This window comes from Dama dama, chromosome 11 (genome assembly GCF_033118175.1).
Source record: "Dama dama isolate Ldn47 chromosome 11, ASM3311817v1, whole genome shotgun sequence".
NCBI lineage: Eukaryota > Metazoa > Chordata > Mammalia > Artiodactyla > Cervidae > Dama > Dama dama.
In genome coordinates, this window is record NC_083691.1 from 42,944,227 (window position 1) to 42,963,509 (window position 19,283).

The 19,283-nt window shown below is 33.7% G+C and overlaps 1 protein-coding gene across 3 annotated transcripts in view; it reads left to right on the top strand.

Moving 5' to 3' along the window:
* The window catches only part of LOC133064755 (vacuolar protein sorting-associated protein 54), a 100,818-nt gene that overhangs the window by 46,059 nt on the left and 35,476 nt on the right, over positions 1-19,283 (top strand). For all 3 annotated transcript variants that reach the window (XM_061155200.1, XM_061155201.1, XM_061155202.1), the window contains 5 exons: positions 3,690-3,816; positions 4,761-4,868; positions 6,722-6,777; positions 8,665-8,761; positions 14,499-14,839. In XM_061155200.1, the coding sequence (XP_061011183.1) occupies positions 3,690-3,816; positions 4,761-4,868; positions 6,722-6,777; positions 8,665-8,761; positions 14,499-14,839 (729 nt within the window). The remainder of the gene's footprint in view (positions 1-3,689; positions 3,817-4,760; positions 4,869-6,721; positions 6,778-8,664; positions 8,762-14,498; positions 14,840-19,283) is intronic.

Consider the following 19,283-nt stretch of genomic DNA (forward strand, 5'->3'; position numbering starts at 1 on the left):
TTTGATCCCTGAGTTGGGAAGATCCCCTGGAGGAGGGCATGGCAACCCACTCTGGTATTCTTGCCTGGATAATCCCATGGACAGAGGAGCCTGGAGGGCTACGGTCCATAGGGTCGCAGAGCCGGACATGACTGAAGTGACTTAGCACACACATACATTGAGTGCTGTCAGAACTAACAATATTATTACTACAAACACATAGGATTTCTTTTTCTTTTTCTTAAGGTGTTTCCCTTGTGGGATGATTGGATAAATTGCTGTGTTTTAAAGTCACTTGAAATAATTTCCTCTTTTGTAGATTTGCCTCTAGTTTGATACATAGTTAAATTCATTTATTTCATTTGCTTTTGATATTTAAGGGTTGCTGTTTTTAGGTATAACAGTGTTTTACAACTATGTTAAGTTACATGGTTACATGGTTCCAAAGTCAACACTATGAAAAAGAAGATAATTGAGAGAAATTTAACTTCTGACTTGATCCCCTTCCTCTCTATCTACTCCTGTTAGTCATCATTTTAAAAAGTTTTAGTTTATATTTATCCATCTATCTGTCCTTCATCTTAGATAAGTGATTGCATACTGTACATAGTTTTCTCCACCTTACTGTTTTTACCTTACGTATACCCTGTAGATCATGCTATAGTACACATTCTCAATGGAGAATATCACCTCAGGGAGGGGAAATTGGTTCTTGAAGGGTGAAAAAAAAGTCTTGAATTTTACAATGGTTTGTTGTGCTCCAAAGGCCATGGTACCTAAACGGATATACAGTATATCTGTGATATTAAAATTTCATGGGGGATGATTAGGAATAAAAATGTCTAAAAGGATGTTTTGGGGAGGCAGTAATGACAAAAAGGTTGAGAAACTACTCTGTAGCAGTATATAGTATATTAATTGCAGGTTAATAGGGTCTTGCACGGAGAAGGCAATGCAACCCACTCCAGTACTCTTGCTTGGAAAATCCCATGGACGGAGGAGCCTGGTAGTCTGCAGTCCATGGGGTTGCAAAGAGTTGGGACATGACTGAGCGACTTCACTTTTACTTTTCACTTTCATGCATTGGAGGAGGAAATGGCAACCCACTCCAGTGTTCTTGCCTTGAGAATCCCTGGGACGGTGGAGCCTGGTAGGCTGCCGTCTATGGGGTCGCACAGAGTCGGACACAACTGAAGTGACTTAGTAGCAGCAGCAGCAGCAGGGTCTTGCAGATTGTATTTAGCAGATATATAGTGTCTGTTATGATATAACTAGCCTTCTGTTCATCAGCATTTAGGTTGTTTCCATTCCTTTGCCATTATCAACAGTGATGCAATGAATGTACATTCTTTTGTATTTTTACCTATGTATTTTTGAGACAGATTCTGAAAGTGAGATTCTTAGGTCAAAAGCTAATTGCCTATGTAATTTTGCAATACACTGTCAAATTCCTTTTATGGTAGTATTTTAGTTGATATTAGTGGATATGTTATAAATTAGTTCATTATGAGATGTCACCATTTATGAGAACCTTATTAGACTTCTAATTAGCTGTAAGAAATATAATTTTCATATTATAAAATGCAAATTTATATTATTTCACTTATAATACTTTTCCAAATTATCACTATACTACTTACCATATGTTGTTCATAAATGAAAAGCAATGGATCTGTCTAAAAGGCTACATGCTTTAGACTAGTTTTTTTTTTTTATTAGTTGGAGGCCAATCACTTCACAACATTTCAGTGGGTTTTGTCATACATTGATATGAATCAGCCATGGATTTACACGTATTCCCCATCCCGATCCCCGCTCCCACCTCCCTCTCCACCCGATTCCTCTGGGTCTTCCCAGTGCACCAGGCCTGAGCACTTGTCTCATGCATCCCACCTGGGCTGGTGATCTGTTTCACCATAGATAGTATACATGCTGTTCTTTTGAAATATCCCACCCTCACATTCTCCCACAGAGTTCAAAAGTCTGTTCTGTATTTCTGTGTCTCTTTTTCTGTTTTGCATATAGGGTTATTGTTACCATCTTTCTAAATTCCATATATATGTGTTAGTATGCTGTAATGTTCTTTATCTTTCTGGCTTACTTCACTCTGTATAAGGGGCTCCAGCTTCATCCATCTCATTAGGACTGGTTCAAATGAATTCTTTTTAATGGCTGAGTAATATTCCATGGTGTATATGTACCACAGCTTCCTTATCCATTCATCTGCTGATGGACATCTAGGTTGCTTCCATGTCCTGGCTATTATAAACAGTGCTGCGATGAACATTGGGGTGCACGTGTCTCTTTCAGATCTGGTTTCCTCAGTGTGTATGCCTAGAAGTGGGATTGCTGGGTCATATGGCAGTTCTATTTCCAGTTTTTTAAGAAATCTCCACACTGTTTTCCATAGCGGCTGTACTAGTTTGCATTCGCACCAACAGTGTAAGAGGGTTCCCTTTTCTCCACACCCTCTCCAGCATCCATTGCTTGTAGACTTTTGGATAGCAGCCATCCTGACTGGCGTGTAATGGTACTTCATTGTGGTTTTGATCTGCATTTCTCTAATAATGAGTGATGTTGAGCATCTTTTCATGTGTTTGTTAGCCATCTGTATGTCTTCTTTGGAGAAATGTCTGTTTTAGACTAGTTTTTTTAAATGTGCTGTATCTATCTGGTCAGGGTCAGGACAGTAGCTAATGTAGAGTTTGTTTTTCAAGTAAATGTAGCATAAGATTTTAAAATGTCTTTTATTTAATTATAAATGTTTAAATTTAAGAGAAATTTCACTTAAGTTTTGAAATGCTCTGTACCAATTAGACTACCTGGTTTTTTTCAACCCATTGTTTTCATGAAACTATTCAATTGTATGGCAAAAACCCCTTTGGATATGAAGATATTCATCCTTAGTTCCCTTCAGAGCAGGGATTAACTACATGGAACCCTTCTTGTCATTTGGACCATATGTGTTTTTCCCAAGGAAAAGGTTCCACATTTTTTTAGTAATACTTCCCCTTATCACCCCCAGAACTCTGCTGAAGTTAGAGCCCCTCTCACTTAAACCCTAACTAGGATCTGCAAATATTAAAGAGATAGGTTAAAAAGGAACATTATATTTTATGAGAACAAGTTCCAGGGATAGATTGTAGCTCAGTATTTTTATTTTTTCATTTTTGTATTCTGATGACTTTCAGTTTAATGGCCTGAGGGATATTGCACAGTAACTCAAACTGATTGTGACAGAGATTAATCGAATCAGTCTCTCCTTATAGTTCTTCAGATATTTATATGTACCCAGAACAGGGCCTGGTACACAGTGCGCTTGTATTTATTGCATAAATAAATGACTGAAGAGCTACTGACATTTATATTCAGTAAGTGGTTAATGAGGAAAGGACTTTAGAATAGCTGATTATTTTGTCTGTGCAAAGAGGACTGAAAGAAACATCATGAAGTTTTGTAGAACCAGGTTTCCTATAGCATAATTAACTGTTTGGAGGTTAAAGATATAAAGGGAAAAATAGAATTTGGGAGACAATGTGAAACTGTCACAGTTATTTTTGTTAAGTTAAAAGACTTCATTTTATTAAAATGTCACCTTCTTGCACAAGTACTATCAGCTAGAAACATATTGCTGCCTAGTTGATCCCTTGATTGTGGAGTAAATTTGGGTTTTTAGTAAATGTAGGTAACATTTCCCTCTTCCTTTGTAGGCATTTGGGATCACAGCTTTGTGAATTAGAAAAACTGATAGATAAAATGATGATTGCAGAATTTTCTACTTATTCTCACAGTGACTTAAATAGACCATTGGAAGATGACTGTCAAATTTTAGAAGAGGTATGTCCTTTGAATTCTATAATGAAATTGATCTCATTGCTTAGTGTTATTTCCTAACAGCCTTAGTATAGAACATTCTTCTTAGGTTATAGTGGGCAAAAATATCTTCAGTATCAATCTGTGTGAGACCTATGAAATCTTTCACTATGTGACTTTAGAAAGCACCATACTTTTTTATTAACCTTTGAAATTAGAGAATAAATAATTTTACAGCTTAATTAGAAATGGAAATTAAAATAAAGTCTTTATATAGCTTATAACCCAAGTTCCAAATGTGGATATAGGATGATTAACTTTATATCCTTGTGTATGCATGTAGTGGAGTATGTCTTATATAAAAAGTGATTGTTATTGTATGGTATTTTACCTGTCATTCACATTCACTGAGCACCTGTTAGGAACATGTTTTATGCATGTGCATGCACAAATGCATTATATTTGGTAATTTATCTGGTAACTTCTTAATGCTGATTATTGCCAAGAACTATTAATAGTAAAGAATCCAAAAAGCCCTAATAGCAGCCTAATCAGTTAAAGAGATTTTTGTGTTAGCAGTTAATTTACACAAATAATCCAGGTCATCATTCCAGTGTTGTAGACCACTAATTTAAAAGCACAGGGCTTATAGAGTATTTATTCGTCATCAGGGTTTGAGAAGAATACTTTCTAGCTTCTTATTGAAACTAGACTAAAATATATTGTTCTGCCCCCAAACCAGCTTTATTTGATCTACTGTAGTAGGATGGGATTTGCCTGTTTTAGAATAATGACTGCAAAAATCTGATGACAAGATTGCTTTGGAAAGGGGGTTTTAAGGCTTCTAGGAAATACCATATGCAATATAGAGATTTCAGGGTTAAACAGTTGATTATTTCTACTTCTAAGTGTCCGTGAGATTATTTTGTACTTAAATTGTAACATTGTATACCCTTTTGTTTTAATAGGAAAGACTAATCTCTCTTGTATTTGGACTTTTAAAACAAAGAAAACTTAATTTTTTAGAAATATATAGTGAAGAAATGATTATTACAGCAAAGAATATCATTAAACAGGTAATTGTACTTTTTTATTTTATAAATTTTGGTCTAGACTCTTTTGGGAAGTTTATTTTTACATGATCAATATATGCAGTATCATAATATTTTCTCATTTATTTAAAAATTTTAAATATAGAAAACTAGAACAAAGAAAAATATAGCCCAGCTAGTCAAAAAGATTATCCCTTGAGTGTTTAAAAGTGTAAGTTGTTACTAGTGTTTTTCATTGGTGCTGTCATACTGTATATGTAATTTTGAATTGTACAAATATTTCAGTTTGAATCATAACATAAACATTTCCTCATAAGCCTTCAGAAAGATCGCTTTTAAAGGTTATATAAAATTCCATCAACATCCTGTTACTTAAACCTGTTTAACCTTTCCTCTTTGTTACATATTTAGGTCATTTTCTGTATGGTAGTATAAAGATCACTGTGACAAACAACTTTGGTATAAAGTTTTGTTTAGTTTTTCCATATTTAAGACTGTTTTTTTTTAATAACTGATTCCTGAAGTAGAATTGTTGGTTAGAGAGTGTAGAGTATTCTTAAATTGTTTGATGCATGAAGTTGAATTGCTTTTTTTTTTTTTACTAAAAAAGAGTTTACCAATAGTTTATACTTTCACCAGCATTTCTTTGTATCCTGAGCTCTTAGAAATTATCATTGTAAACTAAAATCTATTGGGTTTTTTTTTAGTATTCTCTGATTTTTGTTTTGATTTTTCAAATAAATCTCATTCACTGAACTTTAGTTTTTCTGTATTTGAGAAAGAACAATTTTGAATGTATTTGTTAGGCTTAACTGATCATCATCATTAGGTTAAATGTACATTTTTTAGTTTTTAGTGTTTAAATAAAACAAGAACTAAATATACACATATCTTATGACTTAGCATTTCTATTTCTAGGTAAGGTAATTTACCCATCAGAAATTTGTACATAGACCACCAAAACAGCAGAAGCATTTCATGGCAGCATATTTGTAATAAAAAAAAAAAAACCCTGGAAAAACCCAAATTTTTTCATCAGTAGGAAAGGTAAATAAAATTGTAGCATATTTACATCACTGAATACTATAACAGCAATGAGAATGAATAATTACGTGGAACAAACAAGATGGATATTCACATACATAATGTGGAGCCAAGGAAGCCAGACATAGAAGAGTACACACTGTATATTCCACTGACCTAAAAATTCAAACATGGGCCAACTTAGTCCCTAACAAATTAGTCAATGTTAGAAATCAGGATAGTAATGTCTTTGGGGAGGAAGTAGTGACAGGAGGGGAACAAGAGAAGGGATAACTGGTAATGTTCAATTTCATAATCTGAGTTCTGTTTAAATAGGTGTATTCCCCTTCTAAAATAAATATTAAGCTATAAATATAATTTGTTCAGTTTTCTGTATGTATATTTTAAACAGTTTTTAAAAACTGCTGTGTTTTAATTGCTAGACTTCTTCTAAGTCTGAACATTTATTTTTTTAAAACTTGAAACTTTTGCATGTATTACGAGGAAATGTGACCTCCAAAGTGAATTTCTTTTGGAATTTTAGTATGAGGCTTAAACCATGTTCCTAAGAATTATAGCTCTATGGGGATTTTTTGTGTGCATGTGTTGTGTGTTTGTTTATGTGTGTAACTGAACAGTTTTAAGTGGTAGGAAATTTTAATTAGTACAGTTTAAGCATTCCCTGGAATAATTATTTAATAGGGTAAGGGTACTGCTGGAATTTGTAAGAGACAAAAGAGAGGTTTGGTAAAATGATTATCATAGTCATTGAGGCACTTATTAATAAACAAATGAACATGTAGTACTTACAATTCTAAAGATGTTAATCAAATTTTTTTCCTTAAATTTTGCAGTGTGTGATTAATAAAGTTTCACAAATAGAAGATATAGACACAGATGTTGTTTTGAAGTAAGTATAAATATTAAGTTGGGGTTACCAGTCAGGGAAATGATAATACATTAGAATAAGGAGGATTTAGTTAAGGAATTATTTGCTAAAGTGTGGGCAGAGTACAGGAAAATCACAAGTGATAGTGCAGTACCTTTAAGGGACGAAGAGAGCCATTAATAGAATTCAGAAGGAGAAAACAATGTAAGTAGTTAGAATAATCTTGTAGTAATTGAATTGATGTTCAGTGGAGGGAGCCAGTCATCCTGAGGTAACCACTCCAGGGCAGAGACGGCACTTTCAGCACCTCTCCCCCTTTCAGCCTTTTGCAAGGGCTCCTCACTGGCCAAGTCCACAGGTCAGCCTCCCAGGGCTGAGAGAGGGTGGAGACGTACATAAATATGGAGGGTGGAAATTGAGGAAGAACAGTGCTAAATTTGTTTAGCCATATAATTAAAACGCAGTTAGCTTTGAGAAGTTTGAATGCATGACTTAGAATTGCCCATGTCTGTAATTTTTTGTTTTCCCTTGAAATTCCTATTCTGATACTTTGAGAAAAATAGTGATAAGTATTTTATGACTATGAGTTTCTTGTTCATATACATATATAAATTTTATTAACTGCTCTAAGATATGAATAGTAATATGGACAACTGTAAATCTTCTCTGGGCTAAGTTCATAGAATGAGAATTGTGGAGTTTTAATTTATACACTTACCTAAGCTCAGGTTCAGAATTAGTTGAAGCAATCCTAATAAAGCAAGGATCACTAGTAGTTGGAAAAATTAAATTATTGAACCTTTGCTAAAGGTCCTATATACATGGAGAGTCAGTTTTTAATTTTTTTCTTCCATATGGAATTTTCTTAACTTAGAGAACATCCTATATCTCAAATATATAGGAGTACCTTTGAGAATAAAGTCCTAAGTGTAGCATCATTAATTAAACATTTAGAGTAATAAGTTATTACAGTGCTCTGAAATATCTTTATGGAATTCTGTTTTTTATTTTAAAAATTGATTGATGTCAGCTATAAAAATATTGGCTATACTTTTATGTATTACACTAATATAATATTTGGTGTATATATGTAAAAACATTATAGATCTAAATATTGGCTAATACATAGCATTTTTTTATTCACTGTGCATTGTCCTGAGTACTTATTGACTCAATGCTCACATCTACCATATGTGGTAGCTTCTATCACTTTTTCCATATGGGCTTCCCTGGTGGCTCAGTGGTAAAGAATTTGCCTGTAATGCAAGAGACGTGAATTCAATCCCTGGGTTGGGAAGATACCCTGGAGAAGGAAATGGCAACCCACTCCAGTATTCTTGCCTGGAAAATCCCCATGGACAGAGGAGCCTGGCAGGCTGTCGTCCATGGGGTTGGAAAAGAGTTGGACATGACTGAGAGACTTTCACTCACTAAGTCACTTGGCCAGAGTCACACAACTAGTTAAGTGGCAGGGCTGGATCTTGAACCAAGACACTGTGGCTCAAGAGCCCATACTCTTAGCCACTGTGCCATGTTACCCTTCATATATAGAAAAGTACTTTTAGTTTGTAGTTAGAAAGATAGGTTATTACGTTTTTTAGGGGAGCTGTTTCTCATTTTTATTCCAGCATGTCTTTTCCACATTTAACCTAGTTTATTTCTCTATCCCTTTACATTGAATGATCATAAGGCATGTTCACGTGGAATTAATACATGATAAAGATGTCTTAGAGATGTTTAAAAAAGGAGTTGTTTAGTAATTGACTTCATCTCTATTGTATAATTCGAGGTTAAATTGCATTATATTCTTATGTTACTAGATAGTATTCAGTGTAGTTTCCTCCAACTTGTAGATAACATCATACTGGCCCCAAGACAGTCATTATTTTTGTTTGAATTTTTTTCTAGGCTTGCAGATCAGATGAGAATGTTGAATTTTCCTCAGTGGTTTGATTTACTAACAGATATTTTCTCCAAGTTTACAATTTTCCTACAGAGAGTTAAGGTAAGCTTATGTGATTTATCAGTTTGTCCAGAATATTCCTAAAATTGTTGGCTTTCTAGACACAAAAATTTGAATAAAACAAAATTTTTTATTTTTGAAATTTTTCTAAAGGAGCTTTGTTTTAAATAAGATTTGAAGTGCTTCAGAGTATTTGGATAACTTTTTTTTTATAATTCTGGATGATTTATTTCATTTTAAAAAGAAATATGCTTACTTGGCATTAAATATTATACAGTAATATTTCCTTTTGTGATTTTGTGATGCTTGAATCTATCTAGATTATCTATAGTTAAAATATTGTGAAACTCAAAAATCTATCCCATAACACTTAATTTTTCTAGGAATTTAATATTAATATTATGCTGATACCATAATATTTTTAACGTATGGTTCATATTTACATTATTTCACTAATGTTCTTTATTGCAGATTTTTATTTCATTTTTAAACCTGGGATCCAATCATGTATCATGCATTACATTTAATTACTTTGTGGTCAAGCCAGTTAATTTTAATCCAATCATTATAAGGAAAAGAACTCATGTCACACAGCATTTTTCAGAAGAAAAGATGTCATAGACTCTAATATATGTTTGTTGGGATTACCAACATGTTATTACTTTTTTAGTAAGACAGTCCTTAGGAATTACTGAATATAAGAGGCTGTTAGCGAAATGTGATATTCTTTGAATTATCAGGTGTCAATATTGCGTTTATGTTCTAGTCAAGATCCCTGGCACCTCCTGAATTTCATATTAAAAATGATCCGGGGTACTTAGGTATTTATCTATAAAATGACTTTCTTATTAAAATTGGGATGATGCTCTACATCACATATACAAACTTTCTGGTTGAAATGGGAAAAGTTTTTATAAAATGTGATTCATTGCATTTAATTTAGACTCCTGCCAAAATGTTGATCTTATCTATTGATAGTGATAGATATCAAACCTGTATCTGTGAATTGTACAGTATAAGGCCATGTTTTCACTTTTTCTTACATTCCCACCATGACTTCATCACACACTTCTGGATATATAGAACTCCTACATTGCATAGTTGGAGTTGGCCAACTTTTTGCCAGTAATTTTTAAAATAGCCATCTTACTTTTAGATTCTATATCAGTTAAACTAAGCCAAATTACTATTTGATGTATGTGCTATATGAAAACAGTGATTTGTCCTAATTGTAGCTTCTCATTTTCACATTTAGGCCACTTAAACTAATATTGTTGTAAAACATCTTTGAAGATGATGGTTGATTTTTAAATACAGTAGTTTTTCTTTGGAAAAGTTTGTGATTCATTGTAGGGCATGATTTCACTGAAACATAATATTAGAAACTTCGTCTTTAATGAAGATTTTTAAATAACTACAAATTGGAAAGAACTCTGATGTCTAGCATAGAAATAGTAAAATTAGTTATGCCTAGTATACTCACTAGCACAGAATGTCATGCAGGCAAAGATTTTTAATGATTGAAGAAAATGCATACGTTATAACATTAAGTGAAGAAGCAAGACAGAGACCTATTTATGTAGTATGCTCTTAGCTGTTAAAAACATTTTGGTTTTTTTTTTTTTTTTAATCTCTTCATCTGCATAGACCAAAGATAGCTTGTCTTTTTGTGGTTATCTTTAGATGGTAGAATTATGTGTAATTTAAACTTGTTATTCATTCTTTTCTTTTTTCCCTAAGTTTTCTACAAAAAGAGTCATTACATTTTTGTAATTGAAGTATAGCTGACTTACAGTGTTGTATTAGTTTCTGGTATACAGAAAAGTGATTCAGTTATTCAGTTACATGTATTTGTTTCATAGTCTTTTCCATGATAGTTTATTACAGGATGTTGAATATAGTTCCCTGTGCTATACAGTAGGACCATTGTTTACCTGTTTTATATAGTTCGTATCTGCTAATCCCAAACTCCTAATTTATCCACCCCCTGCCCTGCCCTTTCCCCTTTGGTAACCATAAGTTTGTTTTCTACGTCTGTGAGTCTATTTCTTTTTTGTAAATGAGTTCATTTGTATCTCTCTTTTTTTTTGGATTCTACCTATAAGTGACATCGTGTGGTATGTGGTATTGTCTTTCTGTATCTAACTTAACTTCACTTAGTATGATAATTTCTGGATCTATTCATGTTGCTGCATGGATGGATGGCATTTTTCATTCTTTTTATGGCTGAATAATATTCCATTGTGTATATTTACCACATCTTTTTACCCATTTATCTGTCAGTGGACATTTCCATGTCTTGGCTATTGTAAATAGTACTGCTATAAATATTGGGTTGCATACATCTTTTCTAATTAGAGTTTTCTCCAGATATATGCCCAGGAGAGGGATCACTGGATCACATGATAACTCTATTTTTAGTTTTTTAAGGAACTTCCATACTGTTTTCCATAGTTTCTGCACAAATTACATTCCCAACAGTGGTGTCAGAAGGAACCTTTTTCTCCACATCCTCTCCAGCATTATTTGTATACTTTTTGAAGACGACCATTCTGATCAGTGTGAGGTGATACCTCATTGTGGTTATGGATAGTATTTCTCTAATAATTAGCAGTATCAAGCAACTTTTCATGTGCCTTTTGGCTGTCCGTGTGTCTTCTTGGAGAACTGTCTGGATCCATTCATTTTTTGATTTGGTGTTTTTTTTTGACCTATATAAACTGTTTGTGTATTTTGGAAATTAATTCCTTGTAGGTCACATCATTTTCAAATATTTTCTCCCAGTCTTTTCATTTTGTTTGTGGTTTCCTTTGCTGTGCAAAAGCTTTTAAGTTTAATTAGGTCCTATTTGTTTATTATTGTTTTTATTTCTATAACTCTAGGTGTCAGCTCCACAAAAATATTGCTGCAATTTATGTCAAAGAGCATTCTGCCTGTGTTTTCCTCTAGGAGTTTTATAGTATCCGGTCTTACATTTAGTTCTTTAATCAATTTTGAGTTTATTTTTATAGATGGTGTTAGAGAGTGTTCTGATTTCATTCTTTCACATGTAGCTTGTTTTGCCAGTACCACTTGTTGAAGAGACTGTCTTTTCTCCATTGTATATTCTTATTTCTTTATTGTAGATTAATTGACCACAAGTTTGTATGTTTATTTGGGGGCATTAATTGTATTTTGAATTTTTATTAGAATTTTTGTTTCTTGTTTATACCCCATAGTTTAGAATGATTTGTATAGCTGAAAAAGAAAATAATCCTTAAATGAAGCTTGACAGTCTTTTCAAGAAATTTTTAACTCTTAGATTTTCAACTTGTTACATAGACAGTTCTGGACTATAATTTTAGAGACTTAATCAATATGGTTACCAGATTATTTCGTTCATTATTCTCAAGATTGGAAAAATTTATTTTAGTTGTTCTGGTATTTAAACATGAACTTAACTATAAATTGATGCAATAGGAAAGTTCAGAAAGTAAATCATGTACCTACTTTTTTTTTAAAATGTATTTATTAGGTAGTTACTTTGTGCCAGGCACTATTCTGAGCACTTTATTTTTATTATTAATATTTTGAAATTTTTTATTGGAGTATAGTTGCTTTACCCTACTGTTGAATCTATTATGTATTGTGAAATCTTCTGGGGTTCTTAAACAAGCATGATTCCAGACTTGGAAAAAAAATAATCACACACCTTTAAAACTTGTAGATATGGTGAAAACAGTGAAGAAGAACCCCTAAGAGAACAGCTAATACACTGTATATAGAAAATTTATTGTATTAGCTAAGATGTTGTCTGTTAAAAGTGGCAAAATGTTCGAATCAAACTAATTTAAACAATAAAAGAAATGTATTGACTTGAGGAACTTAAATTAGTCCAAAAACTATAGACTTCTGTTTTGGTGTGGTCATCGTTTTCTTGATTAGTTTCACTGTTTTATTTCATTTCTACCTCCTCTTTTTTGACTTCACTTTTAAAGTAACTAACCTAATTGTAGCAAAATGTCTATATATAACAAGTTTCAAGTCTTCCACATTTGTATACTATACCTCCTAGAACAAGATTTTTTCTTCTTCAGTCATCCAATGAAAGTCCTTAGTTTTAATCCATTGGGCTAATTTAGGTCACATACCCAGTCACTGTGGTCAAAAAATGCTATGCACTGGTTGGTTTGGGTCTGGATTTTCTTCTCATTTCTAGTCCTGTGACAGGAGGCTGGGAGCATAGTCGGTGGCTACGCAGGGCTGAGCCTGCTCCGGAAGGTGGACTGAGTTTGCACAGCCGTGCTCCTGTGGGGGAGGTGCAGATTCATTGCTGGGGGAGAGAAAGACTATGTTTAACTTTTTTTTTAATGAGAAAATTTTTTTAGAAAGAAAATCACCAAGAGAGAAGAGATAAGGAAGAAGACAGGCAGAAATGAAGATGGGAGAGGTAGCATATTAAAGATTAAGACAGCAGTAAGGATTAAAAGCAGCAATGGAATAGTGTAGCAGGGAGCAGGTTTGTGACAATAGAGAAGTTACTGATGAGCGGAGAAGATACGCAGTATTCATAGACTCGAAGGCTCAGAATCTCTGTCTAATACTGTATGTATTCACTTAGAGTACATTTAGTCCCAAATAAACAGGAAACACAGAGTGTTTTAAACAAGGGGATTTATTAGTTCATATAACTAAAAAAAATCCATAGGTGGGTCAACCTTTAGGTAGAAGCTGATAATATTATCAAGCCTTAGTTTTGTTCCCCTGTTTTTCTCTCAGTCTGTCTTCTATGTATCTTCTTTAGCTTTAAGCTCAGGTGGTTCGTTTGCTGATTGGCCCACCTTAGACCCTTATCCTATCTTTGGAGACTTACATTTGGAGTCTGCTTCCCTAGAACCATGTAGATCCTGAAAAAGAAATCAAGAATTTTGAGAAAGGGACAGCTAGTTATGAGAGTTCAACCTTAAATGTTAAAGTAGGAATATAGCTCCTTATTTCTTAGTAGTCCATGAAGACATTAATTTACATAAATTTACTCTTGATTTATCTACCTTTCAGTATTTATTAAATTCCTCCTCCATGCACAGTACTTATTGTTCTAGGCAGTAGGATACAGTATCTCATGGAGCTAACACTGTAGTGGAAAGAGACCTAGAACTAAAGAACTAAAAGATAGCAATAACTGATATTTTTTAAAAACTGATTAATGGGATAGGATTACTGGTAGGAGTTAGAGGAGGCTTCTTTGAGGAAGTGACATTTGTGCAAGAACCTTAGTGATGAAAAGGAAACATGTATGTAAACATCAAGGTGAAGAGCATTCCCGGCAGAGGAAACAACAAAGGTACTGAGATGGAAACAGTGAAATTTAAAAGAATAGGAATGAGTGAGAAAAGATGTGAGATGAGGAGAAATGGATATAAAAGTAGATATGGTAAGGAATAGGGATTGTGTTTTCTTTTTAAGTAAGCACATCAGTGAATATGATCCTCTGGTAGGCAACTTATATTAAATATAGCCTATTTAAGAAGTGAGAGAAATATGCACTGTATTTTAGGGAGATCGCTATTTACAAAATTAATTTATAAGTATAGCCCTATGCCTAAACTTTAGGGAACCCATCTCTTCAGCAGTTCTTTTTTCACCAGTCACTTTTATTGTGTAATTGAAGATAGAAATTCTGATATGCATGACCTTGACTTATTTGTAAAATGCTCAAACATACACACACAGTTCACTTTTGAAACCTTGGGTACAAAATATTTTATATCAATTAAAAATGTATCCTGCTTTCTTCTAGGCAACCTTAAATATCATTCATAGTGTTGTTCTCTCAGTTCTTGACAAAAACCAAAGGACTAGAGAATTGGAAGAGATTTCACAACAGAAAAATGCTGCAAAAGATAATTCACTAGACACAGAAGTGGCTTATTTAATCCATGAAGGCATGTTTATAAGTGATGCATTCAGTGAGAGTGAACTAACACCTATAGCCATAGATACTACCTCTCAAAGAAATGCATCTCCAAATAGTGAGCCCTGCAGCAGTGATTCTGTATCTGAACCAGAATGTACTACTGATTCTTCATCCAGCAAAGAGCTGATATCATCATCTGTTACTCCAGGAGCTGTGGATATTATGTGAGTATGGTGACTGTTGCCAGATTAACAAGACTTTGAGTCATCTTATTAATGGTTTAAATAAAACTGATTCTTCAGTTTATTGAAAAACCATGTATACTTTGGTCTTTTGGAATTTAACAAAAATAAATAAATTTTATGAAACATATATATTTTTGAAAATTTATGGAAGGTAAGGAGGTGTGTTTTGGAAATAATTGAGAATTATAGAATTTTAAGTCTAGAAAGAAACGATTTAATTAAATGCCCCCAATTTGGAGAGTTTAGATGGCTTATTTAAAGTTATTAGTGGCAGAACCTGTCCTGGAACTCAGGTCAGTATTTCCTTGGTTATGTTTCTTTCTTTTACTGTATCACCTTTGTATTTTGTATGTATAGTAAAGATGTATTTGGTTTACAGTTTTCAGTTGTTCAAAGGCATGAGTTTCCAAGTGGGTCACACTGTCTTTTTAATATTACTTTTTAAAACTTATTTTGAAATAATTTCAGATTTACAGAAAAGTTGCCAGAGTTATTTTTTTAAAAAAGCCTCTAGTATATCCTTCACCTGGCTTCCCCAGTTAAGTCTATATCACATTGCCCTCTTTCTCCCCTTCTCTCTTTTCATCTCTCCTTTGTCTCTCATGTTAAAATTTTTACTGAGTCATTTGACAGTAGATTTCAGACTTGATGTCCCAAATACTTCAGCATATATTTCCTAAATACAATAACACTTTCTAACAACTGCAATATCCTAGTGGAAATCAAGAGAACACTAATACATTATTACCATCTAATCCATACACCCCATTAAGTGTTTTGAATAGAACAAAAGCAAAATAAAGCCAATACAATCTTTTTGGTGCAAGAACATCATTTATATTTTGTAATTATTAAGAGTAATAGCAACTCAGTATTTTTGTTCATTTTGATATAAGTCAGATTATGGCCTAGGAGCTTATAAAGGTTGCAGTTATAGTGCAGAGTCAACTATAACATCTCCTCTCCCTCTATCAATCAAGCAAACCCTGAACTACCTATAAATAAAAATATTTTTTTCTCTGTTTAGGCTTATATTTTCACATATATTGGTTACGGTTCAGTCTAAAACTGCTGTTAAAAGAGATGTTAAAACATTTATAGTTTAAGCAATGTATTAATAGAAATTTTGTTTCTCACCTGTAACCGTTAAAGAGATAGGACATTTTTTCCAGAGCTGAGAACGTAAATCCACCATCTCATTTTGTGGCTTCTACCTGTGCCTTAGGAGGCTGCTCCAATTTTTTCATCTCATTTCCATCTGTAGTAGCAAGAAGGAGAGGACAAAGGCTGAGACTCTTTACTTTTTTGTTTTGACATTTTAGTTGAAATGTAATGCATATATAGGGGAATGCACCAGTTATAACGTTAATTCAGCTCAATTTATTGTAACAAAATGAACATGCTGGTGTAATCACCACCCAAGAGACAGGCATTACCAGCTCTTTTGAAGCACCCTATTGCCACTGTGCTTTCACTTTTTCCCAAAGGAAACCATTAAAACTATTGATTTTTCCAGGTTTTGAACTTTTATATAAATGGAACCATTGAATTATGGCCTTTAGTCTCTGATTTCTTTTATTTCCCATTATATTTGTGATATTTTTCTAAATTGTTGCCTATAGCAGTAGTTTATTTGTATATAGATGTTCCACTTTCTGACTGCACAACAGTGTATTTATCATTCTGCTGTTGATGAAGTTTGGATTATTTTCAGTTTGTTGTGACTATTCTTGTAGATGTCTTTGGTGTACATGTCATAAATACTTCTGTTGACTATATACCTAAGAATGAATAAGTATGTGAATAGTCAATTTAACTAAAGCCAAATAGGTCCTCAAAGTGATTATACTCCTTTACAGTCCTGTCAGTTGTGTGGAAGCATTCCTGTCTCTCCACATCTTCATTCAGCTTGGTGTTGTCAGTCTTTCACATGTCAGTGAAACATTTTGGTATGTCACAGGTATAATACTTGAAATTTTTCTTTCCCTGATGATTGGTAAGAGGACACTTTTCATATATTTACTGGCTGTTTGAATATCCTCTTGTGAAGTGCCTATAAATCCTTTGCCCACTTCTCTCTTGGGTTGCCTTTTATTTCTTACTGATTATGGGAGTTCTTTATGTAGTCTCAACACAGCCCTTTGTCAGTTGGTCCATGATGCAAATACCTTCTCCCACTCTGTGGGTTGGCTTTTCACTTTTTTATTGGGGTCTTTTGTGAACAAGAGTTCTTAACTTTAATATAATCTTATGATTCATTCTTTCCTTTAATGGTTTATGTTTTTTGTGTGTGTCCTATTGAAGAAAATCTTTCACTACCGTAAGACTTTGATGATATTCTCTTGCTTTTTTCTGGAAGATTTGTTGATGTCCCTTGCACATTTAGATCCACAATGTATCTGAATTGATTTTTGTGTGTTGTGTGAAGTTATTTTCTTTTTTCCCATGTAGATATCTTTTTGACCTCACACCATTTATTGAAAAGACTGTCTTACCCATTGCTATATAGTACTCCTCTTGCCTTAAATTAAATATTCATATAGAAATGAGTCTGTTTCTAGACTGTTTTGTTCAGTTGTCTTTCTTCACACCAGTACCATTTTATATTAGTTATGATATCTTTTTAATTAACCTTAATATCTGATAATTTCTCCTACCTTTTATTGTTCTCCCAAGATGCCTTAGATGTTACAAATTTGTATATATTTTAGCTTTGTTAGCTCTCTTGTTATTATCACATAAACTTGTCCATATTTTTCCTTTCTATTTAAGAGCACAATTCAGAATTTGCAATCCCACATTCTAGTGGCTAGAATATTTTCACATGTCTATATCTAGCTGTAAGAGAGGCTTGAGAAATAGTGTACAGCTTGTTGGCTATTTGATAGCTAAAACGGTTACCGTGGCAGAAGAGAGAAGAGATATTAAAAGATAGCTGGAAAATGTGCCTGTACTATTTGAGATTCCTTTAAATCAAATGCAGTCTCAGATTTTAACCCACCCCTCCCACCTCCATTGTGGCTCTCTATGCACTTTAGAGCTTCTCTGGCTTTCCACAATGACATGCTCCCATAGCATGATTACAGAGCATCTATAAATTGCTCCTTCTATGTTTCATAGGTACATAAATGTCTGGAACCACCCACTTTCCATTGCCAAAGGGGCAATGGATTGATGGAATGTATTTATACATTTAACCCTAACTAGTTCTTCCCTGTGTCAAGTGTTTTTGCAGTGTGTAATTGTGTCACAGATACAGTACATGCAGAAATGATGTCTGATTTTTGTATCTTTGTTAGTGGTAGATTTTCTTTGTTTTCTTACATTATCAAAATAACCTACAGCTTTATACGTTTATTGCAATGTAAATACGGGCACAAAAGAGTAAATAATCTCCCAGGCAGAAAATGGGAAATAAAAAATAATGGATAGGATTAGAAAGTAGTATAGATTTTTTAAGCTTTTTTATTTTAAATTGTGGTTAAAAAAACACATGCAGTTTATCATCCTAGCCATTTCTAAGTGCACAGTTCAGTAGTGGTAAATGTATTGACATAGTTGTACAACCAATCCCGAGGAAAGCTTTCCTTCCAAGGAGTAAGTGTCTTTTAATTTCATGGCTGCAGTCATCACCTGCAGTGATTTTGAGCTGCCACTGTTTCCACTGTTTCCCCATCTATTTCCCATGAAGTAATGGGACCAGAGATGCCATGATCTTGGTTTTCTGAATGTTGAGCTTTAAGCCAACTTTTTCACTTTCCTCTTTCACTTTCATCAAGAGGCTTTTTAGTTCCTCTTCACTTTCTGCCATAGCTTAGCAGGTTAGAAATAGAATTAGACTAATTCTGGGTTCTAGTCTCACGCTTTCAACCTTGTGACCTTGGGTAGATCACTTAAACTTTCAAGATTTAGTATCCTCATCTGTTAAGTAGGAGTTTGTCTGCCTCAGTGTGTGAGAACCAAGTAAGATACTGTATCTGAAAGTGTTTTAAAAATATTGATCCCTGTATTATTTTAAGCACTAGTAAATAAACTTAATGACATAACTTTAAAGGATAGCAGGTAACAGCTTTCTTCAATGCCTTAACCAAGTGGTTTGCCTCAAATTAATAGACATCACATCCTCTTTGAAATGTCTTTGAAAGTTGTTGTCATTCTTTGGTCACTAAGTCGTGTCTGACTCTCTTACAACCCCATGGGCAGTAGCCTGTCAGGCTTCTCTGTCCAAGTTATTTCCCAGGTGAGGATACTGGAGTGGGTTGACATTTCCTTCTCCATGGGATCTTCCCAAGCCAGGGAACAAGCCCATGTCTCCTGCATTGATAGACAGATTCTTTACTGCTGAGCCACCAGGTAGAAAAATTATGCTAAGGCACTTCACTTTAACACTAAGCTGAATTTTTGGCACAAAATCCGTGGTCTT